Genomic DNA, 16,929 nt, shown 5'->3' on the forward strand with positions numbered 1-16,929 from the left:
TATGGGAGACTAGTCATGATTCGTATCTTTCTTAATTACTATCAGGCTGGAGCAGTTCTTCATAATCCCCTTGAGATCCACCTACTTGTTTCTTTTGTAGCACAGAAGTACTTCTTGAACATATTTACGTTTTCCACATCAGCACAAAACCACTTATGAACTACATTTACTGATGGGCCAGTATCACCACTGGGGTTTTTTTTATTCCTAACACACTTGAAATGTCTCATTTGTCTTCAGCTCTTACAACCACAGATTTTTTTCTTGCCTATTAACTTCCTTTAGCAATTTTTGATATTGTAATTTATAGCAACTGTAATTTATCTAATTTCTCTTTGTTTTCCATTTTATTTCTAAGTGCCACCTTTGAGCTTTTATGGGAAAGTTACTGCCTTCTGTGATTGCGAAATCGTAAGTCTTTTGGCCATTTAATAGAGTCTTTAAGAAAGCCCCTCTTCCAGTGTTGTGGTTTTTGCCTTGACAGTTCCCCTTACTGTTTTTCTCAGTTTGTGGAAATTAGCTCTTTTGAAGCAGCAGAAATACATAGTTTTGATTAGGGCTGTCCTTCATTTACCCATGATGAATGCAATCAGGCCATGTTCTTGTTCCCAGGCAACTACGAACTTTTAATTTAGTGATATCTACCATTTTTATCTACCACAACAAGGTTCAAATACTTATCTCTTGCAGTATAGCCTATCTATTGAGCTACAAAATCACCTTCTGCAAGTTGTAGAAGTTATTAATGACTTCGAGGAGTCTGCAGATGAAGCTAGAAAAGGGCTACACTTGTTTCCTCACAACCAAGGAAATTTAGGCTACTATATTTGAATAAATGTTTAATTCACACCCGAATGTTTCACTAGCTTCCAAAAATCTTTGCCAAACTTTAATCAGGCCCGAATTTTAATGGAAGACATGATATTTTGAGGGCTTTGGTGGTTAATTTTTGGCCACTCTCAGACTTCTCTGTGACAACAGCACTAACACCTTTTATCAAGAAGAAAGCTTGTTCACGCTTTTTTTTGGTTTATTTTTTTAGAGGTAGCAATTACGTGGCAATAAAGGGATGAGAATTAAGAAGGCCTGTGTCGCGTTGAATGGGGCTGGTGTCCTAGAATAAACTGGAATAAGGAGGTCAGCTACAACGCACCCGGAGGCCTTAAAATATCCCCGGCGGTGCCTTGAGGAGCCGAGGCCGTGCCGGCAGCCGGCTCCTGCCCGCGCTCCCCGTCCCTCATCCCCGCGAAGGGTTTTGAGGCACCGAAACAAACTCTTGTCACGAAGAGCGACAGCACCGAACCCCTGACTTCGGAGTGAGGGCAGCGCCCGGGCTTTAAAAACTCCCTCCTGACTTACCGCGGCCTCCCCGCCGCCGGTCCCCTCACGCTCCGGGGGCAGCCGGGCCGGGAGGGCCTGCGGGCGGCTCCCCCCTCCGCTGCGCCCGGCCGCGTCCCGTCCCCCGCCCCCCCGCCGCCGGAGGAGGCGGCTGGCGGCGGGCCAGCGGCGCAGAGGGTATTAATAGGCGGCCCGGAGGCAGCGGCCGGGCGGCTGCGGGTGTGCGGGGCGAAGGCTGCGGGCTCAGCTCGGCACAGGACGGTTCGGTTCGGCTCGGCGCGGGAGCGGCCAGGGCCACGCCGGGGAAGTGCCTCTCCCCCTCCCCTCCGGTCCGCACCCGGCTCCCACCGCGAAGGCGAGATGGAGGGTAAACGCTGCCGGCCCCAGAGCCGCCTTCTCCCGCCTCTGCTGCCCGCCTCAGCGGGGCTGCGGCCCCCACCCGCCGCGCCTCAGGCTGCGGCCGCCGGGGCGGCGCCCCCTGGGCCGGGCGGGGTAGCGGGCAGCGCCGCCATCTCTGACCCCCCCCCGGGCGCTTTAGCCCGTCCTCTCCGGCCGGGGGCTCCTGGGGGCTCCCCGCCACGGCGACCGCCGGGCCCCGGGAGGAGAGGGACCTCGGGGCGGCGGCGGGAGGCAGGGGCGGCTGGCAGCCAAGGGGCGGGAGGGGTAGGGCTGCCTTCGCGAGGGGCTCCCGCCGGTTCGGAAACTTCCCCTGTAAGCTGTGGAGGTGGCCTGTCAAGTGTCTATCTATAGCCTCCTTTCGTTAAAGTGCAGCAGTAACCTAGCCAGAACGGCTTAATAAGGTAGACTTTGCATCGCTTGTTAGAAAAGCATTGCAGCACAGTATTTCTGTTGAAATAAATGATTTTTAAAGACGGGTGCCTTTTAGCTCGTTATTTTTTTTTTCCAGGCACCAGATAAAGCAGGTGTGGCAATACAGTGATTTGTTTTGGAGCAGAAGGTCTCAGGAAGGGAGAAGTTAATCCTGTTTTATAAATGTATTATTAAGTTAACTTGTTTACCTGCATTAGCAGGAAGGCCTTGCATCATTGTGTAATAAAAAAGAAAAGTTGACCGTATGTTTATAAAAGTTGGGAGTGTGGAAGACCTATGCCTAATACAATAATGGGACTTCTGGAGAAGCTTAGAAAATCCAGAGACTAAATTGTGGTACACCTAGGCTTCAGGTATGTCATTATTTGCAACGTTAAGAAATGAGGAATTCCTTGGTCTTGTGAGTGGAAACTGGTTGCTAAGGCAGAAAACAGTGAAAGTGTTTGCAGATTCCTGTTCCGTCTCCCACAAGATCAATATTCTTGATAAGAATTTCTCCACTTACCCCAAGTTGGGAATCTGTTATGGAAACAGTCAAAAAGGCTTGAGACCTAGTATGTTTCTTTTAGTTTTACCCTAAGCATGAATGAGACAGTGAAAAAGATTTTAGTCCCAGGTTGGGAAAGTCTAGCTTGTCTCCCAGAAGTTCAGTGTCTTGCATTCATGGGTGACCCAAGTCATTAACACTCTATTGATGGAGAATCTCCAAACAAAATAATATATTTGAAAGAAAACTCCTGAAACTTAATATTTTAAGAATGATGACTCCCTTTTGCTTGATTTGATGTAAATTGAATGAGCGTTGTAAAGTTACGTGACAGTTCTAATGTGCAGTAAATACATTCTAGCGTGCATAGTAGTTTAAGGCTGTACTGTGTGAGTAGCAGGAGCAGTACTGTGTGAGTGACAGCAGCTCTAAAAGTGATTTGCTTCTGACGCAGCTTATCTTAATATCCTCTGCCAAGACAACACCAAAGATAAGCTTCGAGTGGTCACTAAGACTGAGATCCTGGTGTTCCCTCCAGCTGAGTAGTAGTGCTCTTGTTCAAATATTGCCTGAAGTACACTACCAAAAGTCTAATTTCCTTCTAAAACCATTGGCTTGTGCTGGTAAGACTGTCTAGTGATAATATGATCCCCCCCCTTTCTGCTGCAGGTTTTCCAGTCTCTCTACCCTATTCATGAGTAGCATCTGTAACTTCTGCGTACCTTATCTCTCCTGAGGAATTTTTTTATTCTCCCTGTCCTCTCTTCCCTTTATCTTTGGTGATTTGCGGTTTTCTGCTAGGTTCTGTTTGATGAATGAACTTCACGTGAGTGGGATGGTTAAGGAAGTTGGGCTGCATTGTAGCCTTTTCTGTGAGTATTGATTGTTGCCTTATTTGTGAATTCAGGTGATTTGGGTTCTGGAGGAAGATTTTGCTCCTGTTATCTTGAGCTGTTGAAGAAGTGGGGCTCTTTAGTTCTTGAGGTGGTAAGGTCTTTGTTCCCTGTGGAAAGCTGCTTTTTTTTTTTTTCCTAGCAAGTGTGAATCCACAGTTAAAATCAGATCTCTTGGGCTGATATGTGCAGTTCTCCTTTCAGTACTGGTTTTATGTGCTCTTTTCTTTTAAGATGATATGGGAAGACATCTAGGAGACAAGGACTGAAGGCACCTGCCTGTTGCAGCAGTAGCATTGTGTTTGCTTTGCACAGTTGAAGCAGCTGGCAAAATGAAGGCTTGGATGTGCATAGAGTTACCCTTGCACCAGCTGCTGTGGTGAACGCATTGGGAGCACTCTTGGGGGGGGGTGTGGGGGGTGTGTGTGACACATTTTGTTTTTTTTTTTTAATTTTAAAGACCCTTAATGTATCTGAAAGCAAGCACTTGTAAGGTTCATTTTGCTTGTTGCTAAGTGAGCTTAATTTCTTCAGGCATTATCACCACTGTCCACAAGGTCAGCCTTAATGACTCTGCAGGGATGAGTAAAAGGATTTTTTAGGCTATGCTTCCACTAACACAAAAGATAGCAAAATTCCATTAATGAGAGGGGGCCAGGTTGTGGATTTGTACTCCTAGCTGCAGAAACAGATCTTGACTGCATATATCTTCAGTCATTTGGCATCAGGGTAGCTTTCCAAGGTTGTTTTGGCATGGAGAAAGCTTAGAGAATTCTGTATTTGGACCAAAAAAAAAAAAAAAAAGAGGTGTATCCTTGTGGGACATAACGGCTGAGTCTATTAAGAAGAGTCTCAAGCAAGTTACTAGCTCATCAAGTACAACAAACAGAGTTGGAGCTGGAAATCATAAGAGGATGGGAGCAGCCGGCACTTATGCAATATGTTGCTCTTTAACTTCTTAATTGCTGTCTGCTCAGTGTGTATATGGTATGTTTGGGGTGTTACGTGGTTTGCATCTTCCAGCAGGATGGGGAGATGAGTCAGAAAACGTTTATTTCATGTAAGATGTTGCTGTGTTACCATCTCAACAGGTGTAATGTGAAGCATGGTAAAACATACTGAAAGTTAGGGTGACTTTAAAGCTCTGGTAATGTGACACTCGGGTTAGTATTTTGGTCAGAGCAGAGGGATAGGATCTCTCCTGTGTCTTAAAATCTAATCTGATAAAAAAGATACTAGGAACTTTGCTAATATCACTTCGTCAGAGGAGGGGAGACATAGGTTTGCAAGAAAAGAAGTTTGCACTAAATAAAGCCATTCTGTGTGAGTGCATTCACTGTACTTCAAAATGAATAAGAATTTTCTTGGCAGTTAATGAACGTTTAGTGAAGAAGCTTAATTTGACATTTGAGAAGTTCAATAAATAATTTTTCTTTCTTGATTAAGGCATCTTTTAAGCTGTCACTTATGCAACAAAGAATTGTCGCTTTTTAATGCATTGAGAGAGCTTATTGCATACTGATTCAGCTATTATTGCCTGTTAAACAGTTTAGATTTCATGTGCCTTGATTTCCCTGCCCTTGATTATTTTAAGCAGCCTGTTTCATTAAAAACCATTTGTATTTCCATAAGCATTTATTACATGTTCAAGACAAAAAAAGTGGACACATTGAAATATATGTCTTTGTATTTCTCTGACCTTCCCTGCCCCCCACGGTCAGATTTGGGATAGTCAGGCCTAATGCTCATCCCAGATGTTTACAGAAACTACCTCGTCAGGCTTTGCAAAAATCAAAAGTTAAATTTCTTATGGCCTTTTTGCTTTGTCTTATGTCACAAACTGTAGTGGCTGTTGGGAAGGTAGTTGCAAAGCATTGATACCTCAAGGATACTCAGCAGGACAGGACTAAATTGGGGCCACCTCCTCCCTTTTTTTATTCTCCCATCTGTGCATGGAAGTTATCTTAACATTAATGGGGTTTATACATGTGCAATGGGGGAATAATAAATTTAAAAGACCAATTTGTTGTTGCTTTGTGGTGTGTCAATGGAGATTGTTTCTGTTGATGATTATTGTCAGGGCAAGTCTAAGGGTAATAAAAGGTGACTTTGACCTGGTTCAAATGTATGTATGTCCATTTCTATTACTGTTTCTTGAGTATATGTGATCTTAATATTTTTTTTTAAATGAAAAACTTGTCAAGTGTCAGCAAATGGAGGTGTCCTTAAAGAAAAGTCATGGGACCAGAGGTTTTTCAGTGCCATATATATGAGGAGGACTGGTTCTTAGAGACCACGGTCTTTTCTTAGCGAAGTAGTAATAACTCTACAAAGTAGCTGGTTAAATCTGGATAATTCAGAAGAGGTTTTGGTTCTGAAGCTTGGATGTCTCTGCCCTTTGTCGCATTTCACCTTATGTAAGCTGAAAAGCCTCATAAATATGATCTTAGCCATTGGCAAATGTCAGGGTTTCAACAAGAAAGGTTGTCTCATAAGCGGCTTGGCTTCCCTCCGCTAGTTACGCTGCAGGACAGCTTGTGTCCCATTGAGCTGCTTAAACTAATTTTTCTCAAGCAGACCTACTCCATTGTTCAGGGATTATTGAGCCCCCTCTGGGGCCAGTATATCATGCTAAAAAGCTGTTACACCTGCCCAAAGGGGAAAGAGCAAACAACAAATGCTGTATGTACCTGCTATTTGGTTGCAGTGCTGATGCTGATCTCAAATGACTGATTAATGTTTTGGCATGGTCAAAAAAGCCCCCCAAATAAGAGGTCTGCCAGTGTTTTCTGCTGGTACTTGCCAATGTGTATTGTCACCCAACAGCTTGGCCTCTTGCAGCTCAGGAATGGTTTCCCAAAACCACATAGGAAAATCAAGGCAGGCACCATCTGAAGTGACGGGTTCAGGGTCCTGCTGGGTCCCTCGTCTGTGTGACTGGTCTCCGCTGATCTGACCAGCAATGTTATAATAGTCTGTGCAAGGCAGCTTGCTCCATTTTGAAAGTGGATTGAACTACTTTGCTATACATAATATGCTAATAAATTATGACTGTCTACATAGGAACTACTTCAGAGGACCTAGTGGGCTGGAAAGTTACATCCTGATTTACTATGCACTAGCTTCCCCGTGTTAGTACATAAGGGCATATCTCAGAGCAATGTTGGAGACATCAATTAGTGAGCAGTAATTGTAAATCCTTCATATGAAACAGAAAATATTGAAGTGTTTATGATGTTAAGAAAGAGGAAAAAAGGTTTTTTGACTGTAACTTGAGTGTAGAGGTAAAACTTCCTAAAATGAAATTTAGACTTTTCATCTATTTTCACTTTTTAACTTGCATTGAATCCCAGAAAACTCAGTTTTAGTAAATTACTGCTTTCTTAGTTGATTTTTGAAAGACTGGGGTCAAAAATTGTTTTTCTACTATGACTAAAAATAATAGTTCTTGCATGAAATTACAGGCTGTCGTGGACTCTCTTGAATCAAGTTGCGGGACTTCCATTTGGAAAAAAACCCCAATTGTATTTTCACTTCATTTTTTTCCAGTGGGAAGCGGAGAAGTCTCAGGGATTCTTTATATTCTATATGGGTCACACATATTTGTCACTTCTGTCTGAACTCTGCCTCCTGAAGTTAACTTTCCTATCCCATGCACAGTGCCTGTGATTGACTTGGATGTGGTAAATATATTCACTTTCCCACAGAAAAAGGAATAGTCATTAAATGTTCATTATCGGTGTGCAACTTCTAATTAAAATAAAAGCCATTTTGTTTCTCAGATGCTTCCTATACTGTTGGCAGATGTTAAAAATTAGAACATGTGAGCTGAGAGAGTCTCACTGGGGTCAGGGAGTGGGGATTTCCATTTCATAGTTGGCATCTGCTGTTTCTCAGTTTTGCATCAAGGTGAATTCTGATTCTCCGCAGCCTTTCTTCCTAATTGGAAATGTTACAGCATGAATCATTCCTGCAGTTACTTGGTTAGGGCATTGAGTTGTTATTAAATATTAACATCAATTCCCGAGGTTTGGCTACATAAAAATTCCTGATTCTTCTTTTTTAACTTTTGTCTGCCTTTTTTTTTTTTTTTTTTGGGCATGTCCTGCCTAGTACTGTTGTGTATAGCAGGTGCTGGCACGCAGCAAATGGGCGCAACATGTCATGAGCATTCAACTAGTAAAGTGCCCCCCCAAGACTCTGGAAACATCTCTGAAAGCAGAACCTCTCTCCTAGTGGGGACCTTGCATTCCCTGTCAGATATTCATCCCTGGGGCTCCTCTCCAGATTTTTCTCTCTCCTCTCAACCTTCCCTTTCAGAATGGGAAATTCAGGTGTGGGACGGAGAATAGGACCCGTTTGTTGTACTGTTGCCATTTAGTGCTAGCAGTGTGCTCAAAGAGTCTATTGAGAGGCCTTTGAGCCTGGACACAAGTACTTTTATTTTCCTTGAGTCACGCTCTATAAAGGTCATGTTTGCATTTTCACAGTTGGAGGATTCCTATGTGCGGGGGACTGTTGCAGGCCTTCTGAAGGGAAGCACCCAACTTATTCCCTGTCCGCAGGCCTGGTCCATAAACCTGCAAAACAGGAACACATAGTATAGGGGCAATTGCATGAGCCCTACCATACATGTACCTACTTTTTTTTCATATGGATGGGTTTGCCAGGACACCAAGTCAACTTATATACTGGATTCAAAGAAACTTGCATCTTCTTTACTTGCAACAGGCCTGGGAAATTGGTTTACTAAGAAACAATGTATTTTGCCTTAAAATGAGTGGCTTTACTTCAGTTATAGAAAGTGGTGATTAAAGAAACAATTTTCTTTAAAGATTGTGTATGCCAACGGACTCAGATAGCTGTACAGTACAGGACAGGTTTGTGTTTTAATACTTTGATACATGATATGGCACCACAGTAATCCATTAAACATGATGATGTGGAGTCTTGACACTGAAGTTCACCTGTTTTCTTTTGCTGGACACACTGAAAGAAAATACTGAGGTCTTCTGAAAGAAGAACCATGACTAGATCATACAGAATGAGAAATTTGAAATTTGTTTCTGATTAATGCTGGCAATTACTGTTGCATTTGTTACAAAGCAGGAATCAGCTTTTGGCCAAAGCCAGCCTTTTGCATTCACTTGAATAGTCAGTGGTGCTAGTACAGCATAAACTGAACAGGATTTGGCTCTGGCATTCAAGCACAAGCTCCTCTTTCACAACCACCCCCTTCTGTTTCTGCCTTTTCCTTGTGAGCAGCAAATCTTTCTGGGCATTTTATTCTACTCTCCCAAATGTTGTCAGAACGTGCCAAGTACAAGACTCCAGTTTCTTTTTGTAGTGCAGGAATTTAGCAGTGAAAGTTTCTATATGTTTATGGAAACACAGATGCAGTTTTTAAAATACTGGGTAGTGCTTGCATAAAGATATAGAAACATCTGAAAAAATGTTTATTTTTCTGTACATTATTTCAGCTCCAATTAAGTGCTGGTTGGAAATCCTTAGGCTTCTGTAATAGAATATTTCATTCAGGATGAAATGTGAGAATTATAGGCTTGATTCTGCCACTGCTGAAGCCAGTGGCTAAATGCCCAATTGCCTTCAATTGGAGCAGGATCGAGTCTTCTCCAACTGAAGAGTCTTCTCTTTTGCTGAAGGATATCTTGAACTGTCAGTAATCCTTAATCTCTGATTTAAAGCACTTCCATTTGGTAAAGTTTTAGTTCTCTTTCAAGCCTGGAGCCATTTGGCTGAAATTGCGTTTGATACACTTTCTGGAAGTCTGTTTTCTGAGTCTGCTTAGGAGTCTGTTTCTGTATTCTTAAATAGAAAAAAATACATTTATTGCAGCCACATCTCTAGATTGTTTGTCTATCATGTTTGAAAACAAAAAAGGTGTATGTGACAAGATGCTTTATCTATGAAGTGGGCTCCATGTGGAACACATTCCCTTAGTCCAATCAGGTGTGTTTGAAGTATATATGTAAAAGGCTCGAAATTCTTGGAAAATAATGTTTTTAGCATTTGAGGTATGATTATTTTTTATTTGTTTTTAGAGAGACAACATGAATTATCAGCTCATAAAGACTGTGTTTCTTAGCTTAGCTTGAGCTCTGAGAAGGTGTTAAAGGCATGCTATTTAACTTGGGTATTGTGACATAAAAAGTGAACCTAGATTCTTTCTGGAGGTTCACCATCTAAAACATAATAAATTGGTCATAGGATCTTTTAAAAATGTGATAAAAAGAAAAAAAATCTTATGGAAATTCAGACTTTTATCATCTAGTTTTCCTCTTCAAGGTTTTTACTGCAGCCAAGAGGAAACACATTTACTTTTCAATAAAGAAGGGTTTGGAATTCTCATAAGAACCCAGAAGTCAGACAGTTATAAGCAGAGGATTAAGTATCACAGGATTTGCAGTAAAATCATGAGGGATGAGAATAGTGTATATATCCAGCAGTGGTTTGCAAAATCCGAAGACATTTACCTCAGAAAATGTGTATATCTGGGGCTTGATTAAGCTGCTGATTGTGAAATAGTTGTTCCATTAATTTCCAGTAATAGTCTTATGGTGTTCCAGGGCAGAATTTAGCTCGGCAAGTTCAGCTTGAAATGGTGAGCGATAACCAAAAAATTATTGGGAAAGCAGCAAGTAATAGCATGGTGTATTATTTCATGAAATATAATGTGGGCTAAGTCCTGAACTCTTTGCTGGAGCCTTATACAGGTAAATTGTTGTTGAAATGAAGGCTCTTTTCTCTCCCTTCCTTCTGACCCTTTGCTTTGCCTTTCTTTTTTCATTGACTGTGCCTGAAGTCCAACACAGATGTGTTGAGACTAGAGGTAGACAATCACCCGTTTTCCAGAGGATGTCTTCTTCCTCAGGCTCCACAAAGTGTTCTATGGAGACTGTAAAACTGTGTAGAGGTGAACAGACTTGCTGCAGATAGGGAGCTGTTGTTAGACCTATCACCCAGCCCCCTAAAGACCTGGTAGAAAAAGTAAAGTTCTGCTTTTGCTTTTCACAGAATCCCTGGAAGAGATCATTGTAGTGTCATGGAAGTACTAGTATAACATCTCTGTGCAAAAGTGTCAGAACTGGGGCTGATGGAGTTACCAACAGAAAGCTTTTGCACAGCTCTTGTTCTAGCAGAGACCTGGGGGGGGGGGCAGGGGGGAGAGCGAATACTCTTGCTCCACTGTCTATTCTTCTTGTAACTAAACCAAGTATCAACATCTGCCCTCTGCAATAGATATTAGTTCCCATACAGTTTTTTTAGATCCTGTCTTCTTTTCCATAGAAACAAAATATCTTTGATATACATGGAGATGGTAGCATCTCCAGGTGATGTTGAGGCTGAAATTATTTTTTGTGTTTATGTTAAACTCTGGTTAGTACTTAAGGCAGCTATTTATGCGTCAAATAACTAACTCTCAATCCGAAAATAGTCCCTGTTCTGTCTGCCCAAAGACCTGATGCCTTCTAATTCCTTGTTAATATGTGGTGTTTTAAGTCTTGTAAAGTTGACCTCTTCTGGCTTGTGTTTTCAGAGAGAAACCTCTAAGACTTTTTCAAAGCTGCAGTTTCTGTACAGTGCCTCAGCTGTGGTGTGCTGGGAAGCATGATGAGAATTGACGTTTTTGACATCTGTGGTTTTCCCTCTTCGCCTGTTGAAGATGTAATACTGTTTACCTGCTTGTTCTGTATCTGTCCCACAGGAACATTTATGCCTCTCCTATAACAACGTGCCAAAGGCTACTCTGTTTAACAAAATTTAGTATATTGCCCCTTTGGATTAAAAATAGAAGTGGTTTCAGAAATGTGAAGACTGGGGGTTTCATTTTTGTCATTGGTGTTACGGGAAGCCCAAGGTTCCATCTCATGTTAGAATTTTATCTTGCTTGTCATACCTCTCCTGATAAGTGAAAATGAACTGAATAGCTTCTCTGAGCTGTCAGTAAATAAAAGCTCATGAGATTGACAGGGTTTCTTTCAATCAATGGACCCTGAATTCATGCACCTTTCTAGGCAGCATTGTTGTTCTTCTATATCCTCCTGTGCATAAGGAACTGGAATTATGATAAGCATGATGAATGTGTCAGACTGCAGTGTCTGGCAGTCTTCTGGAAATTCAGTTGTTTGCTTAGACTTGTGGAAAAGGCGCCTTTCTTTTGTACTTTGTAACTGGAGCAAAAGGTAAAGCAGAAGATAAAGTTGTTTTGCGCATAGAACTTTCTCCTTCATACATCTTTACCCTTCTACCATCCTCGCTGTAGGTGAAGACGACCCTTCGAGGCAGTGCTGCCTGGCTTCATAGATCTTACCTATGCTAAGACAAGATCAGCGGGCAGATGTTGTCTTTAACCCAGATAATTTGGATATGGTAGTTACGGCTTCTCCTTTCAGCACTATACTGTTTCAAATGTCTGTTCCCTTGATATCTCCAGATGTCTCACTTTCATCTTTATCCTCATGTTGATTAAAACTGGAGTCCTGATCTTGCCATATGAAATCAATACATGAAACAGATACGTGGTTGCCGCTATTGGCCAGTGTCTTATAAGCATCTTGGATGTGCTTTCAGAAGTAATGTAAAGGAGGAAGTAGCAATGTGTTTATGGAACATATCAGGAGAGTACGTCTCATGGATAAAGGTGAGGGAGAGGAAAGAGATCGTCATTGAAGTGAATAGACAAGATAATCTGCACAGCAAATTACTGTAATTAGTGACCGAGGGCACTTAATAGCATAACGGCAGAAAGGAAAGAAGTACAGGTATGTGATATTGACAGCAATCTCAAAAGGTTTTATCTTCATGGAGTGTGGGTCAGTGAGATGCTTTGCAAAGGACGCAGAAGACACAGAGCAATAGGACTGGCTGGTGGGAAGGAGCAGCATAAAGATACGGGAAATAAAGCTGAAAATTACTTCATGAAAAAAGAGGAGCAGGAGGGATGACATGTGGAGGGAAACATTTTCAGCTAAGAAAAATGTCTATAATCTTGCATTTTATTTCTGTTTATCCAGCTGTATCATGTTCTAGGCCAGAACTCTATTTTTCTCTGTGTTTGGAAGGTGCCTTGTGTGCTTTTGTATGCTAAGAAAGCAGTAGATACCATACAGTAGGCTATTATTACCTACGTAATAACAATTTAGGTTTGAAGTAACACGTTAGGTTTTTTTGTCTGTAAAGATTCTTCCACCAAAATCTAGTATTTTTGTACACATGAAAAGGCCATGTGAATTTTTTTCCTTAAGTTGACTAAATCTTCAGCAATGAAATAATATTTTTTTAGTTTATGATTTAGTTGTTCAGACCTTGCTCTAATGGTGAGTTATTTACCTTACAGTTGGTATTTGCAAACAGGAGATGCTCCAGAAGAAGAAGAATGCTGTTTTGGTGGATGGGGTCATCCTAAATGGTCCAATAATGGACTCAAAAGCAGGAGAGAAGTTTGTGGAAGAGGCCTGTAAGATTATAATGGAAGAAGTCATCCAGAAAGCTGATGATGTAACAGAAAAGGTAAAGCCATAGAGTTGTGTTGAGAATTTATAACGGAGATAATGAACAGTAAATAATTTTTTTTCTAAACTGTATTTTATTGCACTTTAAGTAGCCTCAAAATTGTTTCTAGTCTGTGCCTGGCTCTGAAATAAAAAGACAGCCTTACAAATTAAGAAAGATCATATTATAAAACCTTTCAATAACATAATTAGCATACATATTTGCCAGAAAATAATGAGTTTTTTCATCTCGGAGTTCAATGGTCACTTTCTTTGAGATGACAAATGGGTGTAGTGTTTTTCTTGTTGGGGGTGAGGGGAGTTACTTGTTTGCTTCTCAGGGGCACTGGTATTGGAGAAGGAGGACTAGTGCATGTGGTACCACTGTGAAAGGGCAATATTATGAGGTTGCTATGGGTTTTGCAGAACCCCTGCTTAAGAGGCTGTATGGGAAGGAGAGCTGCAAATGAATCATGCTTGCCTTTGGGTGTGCACTAGTTGCTCATACCCCTTGGCAGAACAGCATCTGAAAATGCTGTAATTACAAATCCTTACCTAAGGACAGAATTTGACCCACAGGCCTTGTGCTTTTCTGCCTTCCAGCATTCCCCACTCTAATTTTTATGGTCAAGCAATGCCTGAGACACAATAAAACCAAGATCCCATGAGACCAGTTTACCAGAGATATTTTCTGGTGGCATGCTGCCCTGCAATGGGAAGTTTTGTGAAACCAGTGCTGACTGTGGTGCTTACCTTGTACCTTTATAACTTCTTCCTCTTGGCTAACCTGTTCACTGCTGGTGTCTCCTCTCCCTCTCCATCGCTAGGTCTGTGAATGGCAAGCCCCTGAGACATTGAAGCAGATTCTTGACCTGGAAATGAGGGACACTGGAGAATCTCATCAGAAACTCTTGCAACTCTGCCGGGATGTTATACAATACAGCGTCAAAACCAGTAGGAATGTGATTTCTAGTGAAGTTATTTTGTATGCTAACTTAGGAAGACAGAATAATGTTTACAAAGTTCTGTCACCTTTCAGGAGACTGGGAGTGTGAATGTTTGTTTTCTGCCTGCCTATACAAGTATGCAAACATTTGACCCTGTGTCCATCGTTTGACTGAATGCTGGTCACCATAGGTTCGACTAAAATGTGTGTAATCATGGCAAACTAATCGAAAACTAATTCCTGTAATGCCATTGACATCAATGGTAGATTCTGTCATTTTGAAGTCTTGTGAAAGTCACCTAGACAGGTATGATATTACAGTCTAGCAAAACAGGCAGGAGAAGGATCTTTGTATGTGATTTCCTTGCTGTCTGAGTGGTGAGGAGTGGAGTTGCTATCATTGCCCTCATACATTCTTAGTGAAGATTAGCCTACATTTACTACTGTTTTTTTGAGCAATAGTCTTATAGGGTGTTAATTTGCTGATAGGCGGTAATTCCTATTCCAGACACTGAGAAGATAGCCTGCAGTGTTTCAGAGACAGTATACCACATGTCTGCAGGATTAGTTTTCTATGGCTAACCTTTCTGCAGCATGTATATGTTTCAGTTTAATTCAGTTTTAGTGGAAAGGGATGAACAACATCTGTTCAGGAAATAGCGCTGTGGATCAGTAGTTTAGGATTTCAAATGTGGCGTAGTTTAGGCTGTATTTTGGAAAGTGAGGACATTTGATACAGTTAGCTGTGCATTTCCAGGGCATGTTCCCTGCTACAGTCACTGTTGCTACAAAGTAAGACCATAAAATAATTTTGAGAGAGAAAGCATGCCTTTGAAAACCATAGAAAAGTAACAATATTGATCTACAAGGGGAGTACACTACTAATATGCAGATATAATTACTGAGTTACTAGAAGGTGTTCTGTTTATCTTTTGCAAATTGCCTTTAGATTTTCATTTGTTACACTATGTCATCTTAGAAAGGATATTGTATATAAAAATATACTGTGCAAATAGTCTTTAAGTATAACATTTACTGAAGGCCCAGATAAAATATAAATGAAGCGATACAGTTTACCTGGTTTTGCATGTAGAAGCACTATGCTGTGGATTAAAATTTAGGTGGTGATCCCACTGCTGAACTGACTTGTTTTTATAGTCAACAAGAGTATAGAATTTTCTCATAATTAGTCGTATCTCAGTGTTTCAAGGCAGATAAACAAATTCTCTTAACTTGTCAAAAACTACATCAGGTTTTTCCAAGCTGTTATACTGCGCCTCTCTCTCAGTTTCAGTGGGAGCACAGGCACAGATGCCTGGGATCAACAGGTTCATGTATTTTACTGTTTAGCAAAATTTGGCTGAGCATCCATTGTGGCCTCTGAAGACCACTGTTAAAAGCCACTGTGTATACTCAATTATCAATCCCCCTTTTGTTTTTTATTTGTAAAACTTGTGAGCAACTGACATTCATTCTGTGCACTACTTACATCTCAAACCTTGTTTTGGGACCTGAAAGTGCTTATTAAATTTACTTTCAAAGAATTGTCTAACCAAAGAAAAGGAGGGTAACTCCAGAAAATATGAATGATGGAGCGAATTGTGGTTTGCGGTGATCAGCGTTCAACTAAGAGGGCCTGTGATATATTCTCTTTTCATGTATATCCTGTCATTGCCTGCTTTTCATCTCTATTTTCAGGTCATCCAAGATTTTTCAATCAGCTGTATGCTGGAATAGATTATTACTCGTTAGTGGCTCGTTTCATTACAGAAGCACTGAACCCAAGTGTGTAAGTGTATCTTTGTCCTCTTGATGATGAATTAGCATGTTTTTTGGAATAACAGCTTTTTTTGCTCCCTCCCACCTCTGATTTCTGTTTTCAGTGTTACAGAGGAGGTAGGAATTGTGTAGGAATTTGGGAGAGAAAACAGTCTGGATTGGTTGAATAGTTCACCAGAAGGTTGGCTAATCTGATGAGGCCTTTTTTTGTAGTTTGTGAGGTGGGGTTTAAGAGGAGAGATCTTTGTTTTTCAATGCTTTTAAACCTAGACTTTTATCTTACTTAGTGCATAAAAAGGAATTAATCAGACTTACTCAGTTGTTCATTTCCTTTGAAGCATTCTGCATAGCGTTGAATGAAAATGGATTACTTGTCTACTGTTTTCTTGCAAATGTAAAGCCTAAACAAAAAGTAATTGTTGCTTTGAGTAGATTATTATAGCTGAAACTTAAACGTGTGACCTACATTAAAAGCAAACTCTGATGTATTACTTTGAGAGTGAAAGTGTCAATGTGATGCTGTCAGGAAGTAAGCAATTGATCTACTGGGTCAGATCCATAGTGTTTTTAGTGTAGAGTTCTGCTGATGGTGGTCACTTCCTGATAGATTAGAGAAAGGTGCAAGAAACCTTCATCTATTTTTAGCAGTATTCTGTGGCATGAGTTCTGTAGTCTTAATATCAGTCACAATGCTTTTATTTTTGTACAGATATACATATGAAGTATCTCCTGTGTTTCTCTTGGTGGAAGAAGCAGTCATCAAGAAAATGATTGAGTTCATAGGCTGGGAAGAAGGTGATGGTATATTTAATCCAGGTAGGAACAGTTCAGATTTCAAGCTGAGTTATTATAAACCAACTAATACCAGTAATTCCATGAACATTGGATTTGTGTAGAATATTTGAAAATGCATGCAAAAATCCAGTAATGCGCACAGAGAGCTATTTAGTCCGGACTTATCTTACGTGTTTCTAGAAATAAGTCTGTGAATGTGATCATGAATGAATGAAAGCAGTTCTACATTAAATATAATTATGTGGAAATTAATTGTAACTGATGCCCTTCCTGACCTTATTAACAACAATACCAACAGCCTCATTGGATTGAGTCAAACTGGTTGATAGGCAGGGAGCTGATTTATCA

General features: G+C 40.9%; 1 protein-coding gene across 6 annotated transcripts in view; it reads left to right on the forward strand.

The window, feature by feature from the left end:
* The first annotated feature begins 1,547 nt into the window (after positions 1-1,547).
* Positions 1,548-16,929, forward strand: part of GADL1 (glutamate decarboxylase like 1) — an 88,097-nt gene continuing 72,715 nt past the window's right edge. The window contains exons 1-5 of one of the 6 annotated variants that reach the window (XM_074860784.1): positions 1,548-1,705; positions 12,908-13,080; positions 13,889-14,015; positions 15,706-15,796; positions 16,496-16,602. In XM_074860784.1, the coding sequence (XP_074716885.1) occupies positions 1,699-1,705; positions 12,908-13,080; positions 13,889-14,015; positions 15,706-15,796; positions 16,496-16,602 (505 nt within the window). In that variant the 5' untranslated portion in view covers positions 1,548-1,698. Of the gene's footprint in view, positions 1,706-3,216; positions 3,280-12,218; positions 12,333-12,907; positions 13,081-13,888; positions 14,144-15,705; positions 15,797-16,495; positions 16,603-16,929 lie in introns of those variants that run through there. The other 5 variants (XM_074860795.1, XM_074860800.1, XM_074860790.1 and 2 more) reach the window with 5 other exon arrangements.

The sequence above is a fragment of the Strix uralensis genome, chromosome 1 (assembly GCF_047716275.1).
Source record: "Strix uralensis isolate ZFMK-TIS-50842 chromosome 1, bStrUra1, whole genome shotgun sequence".
Classification (NCBI taxonomy): Eukaryota; Metazoa; Chordata; class Aves; order Strigiformes; family Strigidae; genus Strix; species Strix uralensis.